Below are 13239 nucleotides of genomic sequence, written 5' to 3' on the forward strand. Positions count from 1 at the left end.
TAAGGAGCTTGGAAAGAAAAGTTACTGGACTTGTTTAAGCTACTTGAAGACGTTTCATTTCTCATCCAAGAAGCTTCTTCAGTTCTGAAACAAAATGGTGGAGAGTCCCAGGAATGTAAAGGCCAGTGGGGGTCGTGCCTTAAGAGGGTCATTGACTTATGATCAATAACAACCCCTGTTTCTTTGTAACATTGCTGTGACAGGGTTGTGTTTGTGTATAATTTGACACATTAAACACTTAAAACTACAATAACTGATTGTTGTGTTCTTGTTTTCAGCAGAATCACAAACAGCACAGGTTGGTTTTCCACAGAAACACAGCTCATGTTCATGTTTATGCTCGAGGCAAACACTGAACTGTATATGTCAAAAGGAAATAATGTTTGGTATTTATGCCTCCATGAATGAAGTGAACTTACGACAAACGGGTTTACAACACATGAGCATGTTTTATTCTCTGGATGGTGAAGGCTTCAAACTTTGCATTTGTGAGGTTGAACTTTTATAAAATTGTGTTTTGTTGCTGTTTAGAGAGCAAATCTGTCAAATGTCAGTGTGATGACTCCAATTTCACAGATGGATGAGGAAGCATGAAGACATTTGTTTTCTCTTTGTTTGTCTGACAATGTACACATTTCACATAGCACGCAGTTTTTTGTCCAATCAGAGGTGTTGAAATGTCAGCTGACTGACCCTCTCCAACATGCTCCGCCCTCTGCTCTGCCTGTCTGTAAAACAATGATTTGCACATATCTCATCAGTCTTGCACAAAATATAAAAATCTATTCATTTGATCAGAGCATTGATCCATGTTTGTGCAGTGTTTTGTTTTTGCATTAACCCCAAATATTTCCCTACAACATAAGTGACAAAGTGAAACATCACATGAACCATTATGGAGTCGCCCCTGATATAAAACCATGATGTGATCCAAACTGAGGATTATGCTTATTATGAAGGAGAAAACCACAGAGAGATGCTCAAACTGTTTTTATGTCAGGCTGTAAAACATGTTAACTTCTGCTATGAGTTTAATATTGAACATTAAATGCTGGGACACTTTTAAATTTTAAAATTTTAAAAATGGTACGTTTTTGCATTAAATGCATCACTGGGTGAGGCCAAATATCTTTTTACATTACACCACAGTCATGAAGAGTGTGAGACAAAATGTAGATGCAGTTGTATCACAGCTGTTAGCAGGACAAAGAGCTTTAAGAAGACATGAAGAGCATTATTGTTGAATGTCTTTAATCCTGCAGTGACAAACTTATTTCAGTGTTTCTTGTTGCTGTTGTCCTGTTTGTGTAAGAAGAGGCTGAATAAGCATCCGTCAGTGGGAGGTTCCCATCAGGTGTCTCCACCGTGGACTCCACCTCCAACCCCATTCTTGAGGTTGGAGGTGGAGTCCACGTCCGTCTCTCTTTATTCACATATGGTGAGACGGACGGAGAGAGCAGCGTCTTCTTCACAGAGACACCACCTGCAGAATCACCAGAGAGCCTCCTGAGCAGCAGCCTTCATCCTCCTCATCCTCCATCAGAGCTGCAGGTAAGACGAGCTGCACACCTGGACTCTTGCTCTGCCTCTTGTAACACACATCAGGACGGCTCAGTGGACACATTTCAGAGCTGAACAACACATCAGTGTTAGGACTGTTAACAGACACAAACACATCACAGACAGATGAAGGTGTGAAAGCCGACTTTTAGTGTTTTATCCAGATGTTAAAAGCTGAGTTCAGTGTTTTGGGGCTGGTGGTCATCATTCCTCCTGTTCTTACTGGACGTCAGGAGATCCTTTCCTGATGTGCTTGGAGCACAAAGCTCCACAGAGAATAGATTTGAATGTTTGTCTAATTTATCATTGTTGGAGACAAACTTCCTCAAACTGAACTAAAGTAAAACAGAAACATTTTATTTGAACATCCCAACCTGTTGCATGGATACGACAGTGCCGTTGGTCTGTGAGTGTTTCCTGTCAGGAACCTCGCTTACTTTCAGCTCGAGCTGAACTCAATATCCTGGCTTTTTATGCACTCACACTTTTATTTACTTGTTTTATCTGATTTATTATTTATTTACTGACTGTTTGTATGCAGTGTATATTTGTATAACTTCTACAGCACTTTGGTCAACAGGTTGTTTTAAACGTGCTGTATAAATAAGCTTTGACTGACACATAAAGTAAAGCCAGCTTTGCATTGTTGGAATAATTTGGTGAATTTCCAACAAGCTGGTGACTCGCCCTCCTGCCCCTCCCTCACTTTTCTTTCTAATAAAGCTTCTCATGTCCATCGTTGATGAGCTTCAGCTGGTTAGCAAACACCAGTTTGTCAGACCTGGACCAATCAACACTGTCAGCTTACAGGTGCTGTCGGAGGAATCCAGATAAACTGTGACGCCTGAACACATCTTTACTTTAGTAAACATTTATTTTTATTCTGGAGCCCCGAACGCCTCGGCTGAAGACACGCCCACTTTTATTTAACCTTATCTGAAGGAAGCTGCTGCTCAGGTCCTGGTGACAGAAACCTGTGAACACGTCAAAGCTGACAAAGAGTCCGAACACAGCGTCACATGACACTGACAGCACTGCTCAGTGGACACAAAAACACTCAGAGAGTTTTTCTGTTGTTACAGAATAAAGTGTTTTGGATGTTGTTAATGTGTGATGTTATATAGAGCTGATCATGTTTTATGTCATCTATAAGTTTGTCTTTGTATCACTGCTGTGACAGAGTTTGTGTTTGTGTATAATTTGACACATTAAACACTTCAAACTACAATAACTGATTTTTGTCTTCTTGTTTTCAGCAGAATCACAAACAGCACAGGTTGGTTTTCCACAGAAACACAGCTCATGTTCATGTTTATGCTCGAGGCAAATACTGAGCTCTGTAAGTCAAAACAGAAATAATGTTGGGTTTGATGAATCCATAAACTACAAGTGAAGTGAACTTGTTACAAACAGGTTTACAACACATGATCACATTTTATTCTCTGGATGGTGAAGTCAAAACTTTATATTTGTGAAGTTAAACTTTACAGAAAAGTTTAAAGTATAAATAAACTGACTATAAATGTTAGAATTTCATGCAGTTTTCTCAAAATGTGTTTGTGTTTCAGGGATCTGTCAGCTGATTGGCCCTCTCCAACATGCTCCGCCCTCTGCTCTGCCTGTGTGCTCTCATTGCACTGACAGGTAAACACACACACCATTTTGTCCTCACAATACTCAACTGCAAAAACATGAGAGTGACTTTTTTTCTTTTTTTTCTTTCTTTTTGGCCTGTCCCGTTTGGCTCTTTTGCATCAGAATTGTTGTCTAAAGGCAAAGAAAGATGCCCAACGGATTTACTTTACCAAATTGACCATCCCAGCCTTGCCGTAATGGTCCATTTGATTCACCTTTTATTGTTTATTTTATTTTCACTTGCTGAATACGGGACAGACTTGACTGGAGGAAAGAAGGGGAGAAAGAAAGAGGGAAAGAGAAACAGCTGAGAAGAGGGACGGGGGAGAAGGGCAAAAGACAAAAACCAACAGAATGGGCAGAGAAAAAAAAATGCATATATCAATCACCTGGATCACCTGCTGAGAAAGAAAAAAGAAAGCAAGCAGAAGAGAACAAGAGTAATAGAATAAACAACATCACAATGATATATGGGAATATGACAGTAAATACTAAATATTAAACATTATTGTGCAGCACATAAGATCAACAGAACACAACAAAACATGAGAGTGACGATGAAGAAAGCTTTAAGTACAAATAATCTGACATCATCAGCAAAGTTTTATCTTTTGTTTTTTAATTATTGTTTAACAATAAAGCAAAACAAAAAGAAAAATTTTCTTTTCAATTGAACTTCTCATCTTTGCAGTTTTATTACCTTCAGTATCCAGAAGTCTATCACACTGGTGTTTCCTGTTATGTTTGTTTCCAAGGACAACTAACTGATGATGTCATAGTAAAGCTTTACACTGATTGGTGAATAAACGCTGTTTAATCCCTTCATGAAGGCAGTTTTTCAGCCTGCAGCTCTCCCTGTTTGTCCGACCAGCTAACAGACTGTAGCTCACAGCTCTCATGTGTCTCTGTGTCTTCAGGTGCTCAGACGTCGTATCAGCAGACATTCACTGAGTCTTCAGTGCTGAACATCAGCTCATGTCCCATCACGTATTATGGACAGCAGTACGAGCAGCTCTATGTGAGTAGGATGAAGCCTGATGTTTTAGCAGATCTTTGTGTTTCCATCACTGTGGCTGTTTAGTCTCCACCTGTGGCAGAGATCATGTTTGCAGACTGAGTGAACATCAGCAGTTAATGAAGGTCACACACTCTCTGTTCACGGGTTCAGGCCCTCAGAGGGCAGCTGGCTTTAAGCTCAGAGTCTCATTAATGTCCTCTGCAGTGATGCTGAGTATGTGAACCTGATGCAGCTTCCTGAAGCAGAGCGAGAGCTCTGACTGAAACCTGAGCAGCTCTGACACCAACAGTTCAGCTGTAAATGACTCAAAGCACAAAAGATGTTGATGTTTGACTCGTTGTGTCTCTGATTTTCCACAGGTGAACATAACATCTGGAAATGTTACCGTCTGTTTCAACGGCTTTTTCAGTCCTGAAACTGGAGGCGACTGTGTTGTGGAGCGTTCACGGGGCGCAGAGAGTTTTTACTTTCAGACATATTCATATCATTATTATTATAATGATTATGATTATTGCCACTTCTATATATATTTCAATAATGTGAGTGTTTTTCTGTATCACACAGTTAAATCTGTCACTTTTCACTGTTTCACCACAAATTAATTGTATAAACACTGCAAACCAAAAATAAAATTTGAGGTTTTATCACATCAAAAACTTTTGTAAAAGCTTTTAGAGGAAACTTCCTGACAGTGTCTGAAACTTTTCTGTTTGCTCGTTACAGATGTATTTGTATCATCAAATGTATGGGACACAACGATATCTGTACTTGTCTAATTACAACTCTGATCCAACGGTGAGTCTCTGAGTGTTTATAAACAACTTTACACGTCTGTTAATGTTTAAATACTACATTAAATACTTTCTAACACAAACATCGTTGTCTCTGCTTTGTAGTCGTAACATTGATTGTGTTTGTTTCTGTCCAGGTGTTTGAGCTTCAGGTCGGTGGAACCACAGTCGATACAGTGACTCTTACTGCATATGCAAGTTATTACTTCAGCATCAGTGGATGCAGACACTCAGGTAAGTGAATCTAAAGCTCCAAACTCAACTTTGGGATTCTGTAAAATGTAACTATTTGAATGTTACGGTGATGTTTGTGCTCACAGTTGTTAAACGAGTCAGTGATCTGTGAGTGTTTGAATTCCTTCAATCCTCAGGTCAGATGTATCGACCTGGTACAGTGATCAGCTCTGATCCAGAAACCTGCTTCAGTCTCACCTGTCATGAGACTGCAGTCCTCAACATCTCCAGCTGTGGTCCACTGGAGCATTGTCAAGGCAACAACATGTAAATATGTCTTCTTTGTATTTAAAAGAAAGCAGGAAGTGTTAGTATTACATCAGCAGTGATTGAACTCATTTTGATCAGAGCAAAGAGCGTCTTCTTCTTCTTCTTCTTCTCAGTGAACAGTGAGTTTGATAAAATGCTCAAACTTCACACACAGCTGCTGATTCACAGCTGGATTATTTGATGAATCACATATCAATTAAACCCCTTCTGTTTGTCTGGCTGGTGTTTCCTGTAGCGCCACCATCAGGTTTTTCTCTGAGATGTCTTGAAACATGAGAGCTCCCACTGGTGGCTGCAGCTCCCAACAGCAGCTCATTAAGATGTTCATGGTTGGATTTTTTTTTTTTTTGATGACCAGGATATGTCCTTACATATTAAACAAATATGTAAGCATGTATTTTCTTCCATTTGCGCAACATCTCTAAAATTAGAAATATCCTGTCTCAGAGTGACGCTGAAAAACTAGTTCATGCATTTATTACTTCCAGGCTGGACGACTGTAATTCATTATTATCAGGATGTCCTAAAACCTCCCTGAAAAGCCTTCAGCTAATCCAAAATGCTGCAGCAAGAGTCCTGACAGGGACTAGAAAGAGAGAGCAGGTTTCTTTAGCAATATTGTAGGCCTTGGGGGCTTGGGTCCTGGTTGTGTCGCCGGAGCAGTGGGCGGGTGGGTGCAGGGGGGCTCAGCCCCAGTGCAGGGGACCTCTGGTGCATCAGCCCAACTAGGGGGCTCTCTAACTGGTGGGGAGGTTGTTATATCTTTGCAGGTGGTCTCCTCACTACAGGAGCTCACTCTGCAGGTGGGGGAGAGATATAGGAGAGGTGGAGAATGAACTCAGCCTGGGTATCTATTGTCTTGTGTAGTTTGGGAGATGATTGGATGATGGGGTGGGTGCAGTTTTCTCTGGGGTGGAGTCGGGTGGGCTGCCCCGGACTCTGTGGGGCTGGGCGGTGCTGCTGCTGCGGGCCCCGGTCCGGATGGGCCTGGGCCCCCTTGCCCTGGTGGGTTCCAGAGTGTGGGGGTGCCTACTGGGGTCAGCGGGGGAGCTTGTCACCTTGTCACCTCCCTTTCTTCCCTCCCCATCCTCAGCTGCCTCCCTATTCCCTTTTTTTTTTCCTTTTTTTTTTTTTTTTTTTGTCCCGTTTGGATCTTTAGCCATCAGAATTGTTGTCTTAAGGCCAAGAAAGATGCCAAGCGGATTTATTTTACCAAGTGGATCATCATGGCCTTGCCATATTGGTCCATTTGATTGACCTTTATTATAATTATGAATTTATTTTATTTTCAGTTGCTACAAACGGGACAGACATGACTGGGGGATAGGACAGGGAGATAGGACTGGTCCTGCAGGACCAGTGTTAGACATAACCTGAGAGGTTGATGGCTGCGAGTCAGAGCACTGGTTATACATTTCAGATGGATCAGGCCTTAACTCAACCAAAAAGTTATTAATCGTCCTTTTCATCTTTCTTAATGCCCACAGCTGCATCCACTTCTGTCAGGCCTAAGCTGCTCACTCAGGCTAAATATAAACCACAAAAATAACACTTCTCATTCTCTACATGTTTGAGAATGAGACGTCACTGGTTTCAATAATCGATCTGATTCCAATTCACAATGTTCAGATTTGCTTCGATTCCCTATTTGATTCAATTCAATTTTGCCTCAGACAGTCAGAAATATTATAATTCTGATCATTTATCAGTGCTGACACTTGTGAGGCTTCATCAGAGGTGTGAACATCACAGCAGATGCCTTTGTGTCAAAGTAACTGAGGATGAAACACAGAAAAACATGAAGGAGATTTTCCTGGCCTGGATTTTTATAGCAGATAACCTTAAAAACATTCTGCAGTAGATTGAAAACTGAAGAAAAACATGACTCAACATATAAAATTACCTGATGCTGCTGAAGTGAATGTTACAGAGGTTTTATTAAAAACACTGCTAAGCATTTTGCAATGTGGCATCATTTTAAAACTTTCTTCAGTATTAAACAGCAGAAATAAGCCTTTCTTGTCATTTTTGAAAAAGAAACAGCTGCTGTCAGTGCTTGTACACAATAGTGTGAAATAAGCAAATGAATGGGAGAGAGAGAGAGCTGTGCTGGAAGTGTGATTTTATCTTGCAAAGGTAAGAGTTAATTAATGAGGATGTTATCAAACGGGAACAGCAGTTTGGAGCTCCTTTTGCTGCTGGCTCAGTGAATTTTGGTTGGAGAGTAAAAAAAACCTGCAGCTCAGAATCTGTGAGCTGTTTCAGCCCCGACAGCGTCTCCATGTTCATGCTGTCGGGAGAGAAAGCCAACAACTCACAGATCCTGATCCGTCGGGTCCGCTCTCTTTGTTTATGTCGTTGTGTAGAATCTGTTTACCTGCTCTCATTTGCTGTTTTAGCTGCTTGGTGGTTGTTGAAATAGTTTTGTGAGTTTCTGGCAAAATAATTGATATTTAAAAATTGATTCAGGATTTAATGAATAAATATCACCTTATTCAAGCTAAAATCCATTTTAATTAGAAAGTTATTGAAACCCAGCACTACTACTCGCCTCTGTCTATCTGCCTGCACTTTCAAACGTACACACACGTAGGGAGACAGAAATATCTGGAACACGGCCAATCAAAGAGGTCCCGCCCCTGACTATCTGTGATTGGTTTAGAACACGATATGGACATAATGTGTATCTGTTGTTGACCACACAGAGACTTTCAGAGTTGCGGAGACTTTTTTTTTTTGGACTGAATGGCTGGTCGCACCGAGACCTCCACATATGCGCATATGTGACCAAATTGGTCGCACTTTAGATCCCTGCTTGATTGACTAACAGGTTTCCTCCTGTTAAGATAGCATATATCCTTCAAACTGTGGACAAGGTTGTTGCAAAAAGGACGTGACATGATAGTTTTCATTCTAAGGTCATAGGATCTTTATGTCTAAGTGACTGTTGTTGTGATTTAAGGCTATAAAAACAAAACAAAACTGAATAATGTTGAATTTTCTGCCTTTATCAGCTGCGTGTCGGCCTCCACCTGCACTGTGACCGGCCCCACTATCATTGACGTCCACGGCCAGATTAACTCCATCCAGGATCGCTGTGCGTACTCTCTGTTCTCGACTCCATCACTCCCAGACTTCCTTGTTCTGGGGAACTTCAGGGACAGACGTCGTAAAGATGTGAGCTTTTTGGACAGTGTGACGCTGCGTGTGGACGGGCATGACATTCACCTGGAACAAGGTGGGAGAGTTCAGGTAAGCGACCTACAGCCACAGTTCATGTGTCAGAGTGGAGTCTGATCCAAAGTCCTCCCTCATCCTCTGCTGTGTCTCCTCTCATCGTTCTTCTCAGGGCTGTTAGAAGCAGTTCTTTCAGAGCTGCTAAACTCAGTGGTTGTTGCTGTGAAATCAGCCTGTTTGTGTGTTTGACATGTTTCACTCAGTGTTTCCTCCACTTTGTCTCTGCTGTGATGCAGCTGGACGACTCCACACTGACCCTCAGCAGCTCACCTCAGCTGGTTCATGGTGTGCAGCTCTCTAAGGACCAAACTGGAGTCACTGCCGAACTCACCAACCTCAACATCTCTGTCTTCTTTGATGGCGACACCGCACAGATCCTCTTAGAAAGTACAGAAAATAAAGTTTAACTCATGTAACATAAACTGTAAACTGTGCTGTTATTTATTGAGCTGCTGTGTTCCTCCAGTTTGAATATTGATGCTGATCTGACTCATTCTGTCCTGATCCTCTGCAGGACCTGCTGGTTCATCTGTGGAGGGTCTGTGTGGAAACTCCAGCAGCTCTCTGAGTGACCTGAGGCTCTCTGAGTACAGCTCCACCAGGTAAGACCTCATCACAAGCTCAGAGTCCCTCTGACTGCTGCTGCTGATGTTGCAGATATTCTGTTTGTATGAATGAGCCTGAACTTTGTTGTTTGTCGCCCCCTAGCTGTGAGATGCAGTACAGTGAGACTGCTGACAGCACGATCGACTGCACCAGTGTGACTGAACGGTGAGCAGACTGATCCACACAGCAGGAAACATCTTACCACTTTATTTCTAATTCACTTTAAAACAACATAACAGCTGAACAAAGTCATGTATAAAAACATAAGAGAACCAGAACAAAACATCAAATCAGCTGTAAGTTAAGATAAAATAAACGTTTTAGTGGGAAATATTTTTGGTCATGGCAGAAAGCACAAGTTAAGAGCAGTAAAAATTAAGAAAAACACAATAGGATAAGATGAAACATAATTACATACTATAAAAAATAAAATAACATTGTGATGGACCGAGTTAAAAAAGCAGGAGTCAAAGGTTTATTAGAAAGGTAGGGTTTTCATTTAACCCCCACAATTTTAATTACAAAAGTAATAAATGTTGAAGTCATAAAAGAGGTCAAAGAAACAAAACTGAACTCTGGCAGAGAACTGCAATCTTAACAAACCAAACAATCGTAACTGACCTAAAGAGGAAATGACACACAGGGGTATATATATATATATATATATATATAAAAATAAAAACACCCAGCACGCCCCTGCGGTCGGTTTATCCTTCAAGCTCGGGTCCTCTACCACAGGCCTGGGAGCTTGAGGGTCCTGCGCAGTATCTTAGCTGTTCCCAGGACTGCGCTCTTCTGGACAGAGATCTCCGATGTTATTCCCGGGATCTGCTGGAGCCACTCGCCTAGCTTGGGAGTCACCGCATCTAGTGCTCCGATTACCACGGGGACCACTGTTACCTTCACCCTCCACATCCTCTCGAGCTCTTCTCTGAGCCCTTGGTATTTCTCCAGCTTCTCGGGTTCCTTCTTCCTGATGTTGCTGTCATTCGGAACCGCTACATCGATCACTACGGCCATCTTCTTCTGTTTGTCTACCACCACTATGTCCGGTTGGTTAGCCACCACCATTTTGTCCGTCTGTATCTGGAAGTCCCACAGGATCTTAGCTCGGTCCAGGGTGTACCCCGCCTTTTGCCCTATGACAGCTGGGATAGGCTCCAGCGCCCCCCGCGACCCTGAAAAGGATAAGCGGAAGCAAATGGATGGATGGATGGATGGGACTAACGCGTTATTAAGTAACGCGTTACAGTAACTACGTTATTATTGTGGTAACGAGCACGGTAACTAGTTATTATGCCAAAATGAGGAACGCGTTAATCGTTACTGGGATTTAGATCGTTAATCATTACTTCGTGTGGTGGCTATCGCGGAGCTTCCACAGATTCAGTAACATTAGCAAGTGGTGGAGGGCAGCAGGTGGATGAAGGAAAGGGGATGCAGGAGGAGCAGAGACCCGAGGCGGCCGCCGGTCCGAGTGTCAGGTGAACTGAACTTCAGGTAAGAAGTTATGACCTGCAGTCCATCTGGGTCAGATATAAACCAAGTTTAGGTGGAGTTTACTTTCGTTATGCTGACTTTTTCGTACTGCGTGCTAGCTAGCATGACGGAGTTTCTATACAGCTGGGTGGTGCTATGTTACTGATGTTGAACTTTTTGTTCATAAGGTTAATTATTAGAGTTGCCAACCATCCCGTAAAAAAAGGAATCATCTGTATTCAGAGAAAATATTACGCTTTTCGTATTGAGGTGAAAAGGAACACAGTTTGTCCCGGACTTTAGCTACAATGAAAAAGGCACAAAGCTGGAGTTATTCTGTGTCTTTACACTGCAGCTAGTATTTCTTTCTTATTCTCATTTAAAATATCTAGCATTAAAAAAAACTAATTATCTGAATCTTACAACAAACGATTGATAGATTGATGCATATATGCTATCAGAACAGTGTACATCACTGTCACAACAGCGTTTGTTTTCATTCAAAGGCTTTATGATTTTTCCTATAATGGTGGGCTGGTCTCTAGTCAAAACACCCAGGCCGATTTTTTGTCCCAGTCCAGCCCTGTAAGCAGCTCATCTGCAGTCTGGTGTTACCTACATCTTCCTATTCGGAAGGCAGAATTTCTGAGTTCTGAGTACAATCAAAAGCACCACGACTGCAGTTTTTGTGTTGGATGTAAAAAGCTCACATGACGCTGTGAGATAGGCTAGAATCATGGCTGCGGTCAACGACGGTCCAGTTGTGGGATTTCTCTCGTGGAAATATACACATTACTTTTTTCTTTCTATTGGTAGGTGGCACAGTGCACCTGTGGCAAGTAAGCAAGCTAGAAGACTGGCAGTCTGGCTGGGTATCCAGTTACGGAAGCAACACATTAACAAGAGAATTCTAAGTAAAACCAAAGTTACTTTCCCTAGTAACTAGTTACTTTGAAAGTAACGAGTAACTTGAAGTAACTGAGTTTTTTTGATAAAAGTAACTAGTAATGTAACTAAGTTACTAATTTAAAGTAACTTACCCAACACTGCATTTAACTAATAATAATCTTTATGAACAGTTCCAGTCTGGTTTTCGCCCCTCCCATAGCACTGAATCAGCACTTATAAAAATAACCAATGATCTTCTTATGGCAGCTGACTCCGGTTTACTTTCCATTCTTATTCTCCTCGATCTGAGTGCTGCTTTCGACACTATTTCTCACTCCATTCTTCTCAGTAGGCTAGCCTCCATTGGTCTCTCCCATACTCCACTAGCCTGGTTTTTAATCATACCTGTCACTTCTTTTTGGTCTTACTCAAAAATTCATCCACAAGCTCCAACGCATCCAGAACTCTGCTGCCCGTATTATCACCAGGACCCCTTCTATCCACCACATCACTCCTGTCCTGCAGCAGCTTCCTTGGCTCCTGGTCAAATATCGCATCAATTTCAAAATACTCTTGTACACATTTAAGGCTATTCATCATCTCTCTCCTCCATATCTCTCTGATCTGGTTCAGATCACCGCCCCATCTCGGTGTCTTATATCCTCTTCTTCCCTTTCACTCTCTGTCCCCTCCCCCCGTCTTGCCACCATGGGGAGCAGGGCTTTCAGCTGCTCTGCTCCTCGACTCTGGAGTTCCCTACCTCCTGATTTAAGAAATATCTCTTCCTTCTCTCTCTTTAAGTCCCAACTCAAAACTCACTTTTTCAAAATACAGTGGGGCAAAAAAGTATTTAGTCAGCCACCGATTGTGCAAGTTCCCCCACTTAAAATGATGACAGAGGTCAGTAATTTGCACCAGAGGTACACTTCAACTGTGAAAGACAGAACGTGAAAAAAAAATCCATGAATCCACATGGTAGGATTTGTAAAGAATTTATTCGTAAATCAGGGTGGAAAATAAGTATTTGGTCACCTCAAACAAGGAAAATCTCTGGCTCTCACAGACCTGTAACGTCTTCTGTAAGACGCTTTTCTGTCCCCCACTCGTTACCTGTATGAATGGCACCTGTTTGAACTCATCATCTGTATAAAAGACACCTGTCCACAGCCTCAAACAGTCAGACTCCAAACTCCGCCATGGCCAAGACCAAAGAGCTTTCGAAGGACACCAGGAAAAGTATTGTAGACCTGCACCAGACTGGGAAGAGTGAATCTACAATAGGCAAGCAGCTTGGTGTGAAAAAATCAACTGTGGGAGCAATCATCAGAAAATGGAAGACATACAAGACCACTGATAATCTCCCTCGATCTGGGGCTCCACGCAAGATCTCATCCCGTGGGGTCAAAATGATCATGAGAACGGTGAGCAAAGATCCCAGAACCACACGGGGGGACCTGGTGAATGACCTGCAGAGAGCTGGGACCAAAGTAACAAAGGTCACCATCAGTAACACACTACAAC

General features: G+C 42.1%; 1 protein-coding gene across 1 annotated transcript in view; it reads left to right on the forward strand.

The window, feature by feature from the left end:
- The first annotated feature begins 3158 nt into the window (after window positions 1–3158).
- The window catches only part of LOC146635410 (alpha-tectorin-like), a 35706-nt gene continuing 25625 nt past the window's right edge, over window positions 3159–13239 (forward strand). The window contains exons 1-5 of the mRNA XM_085346993.1: window positions 3159–3207; window positions 8525–8760; window positions 8982–9132; window positions 9260–9347; window positions 9454–9516. Of these exons, the coding sequence (XP_085203119.1) occupies window positions 3159–3207; window positions 8525–8760; window positions 8982–9132; window positions 9260–9347; window positions 9454–9516 (587 nt within the window). The remainder of the gene's footprint in view (window positions 3208–8524; window positions 8761–8981; window positions 9133–9259; window positions 9348–9453; window positions 9517–13239) is intronic.

The sequence above is a fragment of the Diplotaxodon limnothrissa genome, linkage group LG3 (genome assembly GCF_057381915.1).
Source record: "Diplotaxodon limnothrissa isolate DT_005_m linkage group LG3, D_limnothrissa_male_GT1.1, whole genome shotgun sequence".
NCBI lineage: Eukaryota > Metazoa > Chordata > Actinopteri > Cichliformes > Cichlidae > Diplotaxodon > Diplotaxodon limnothrissa.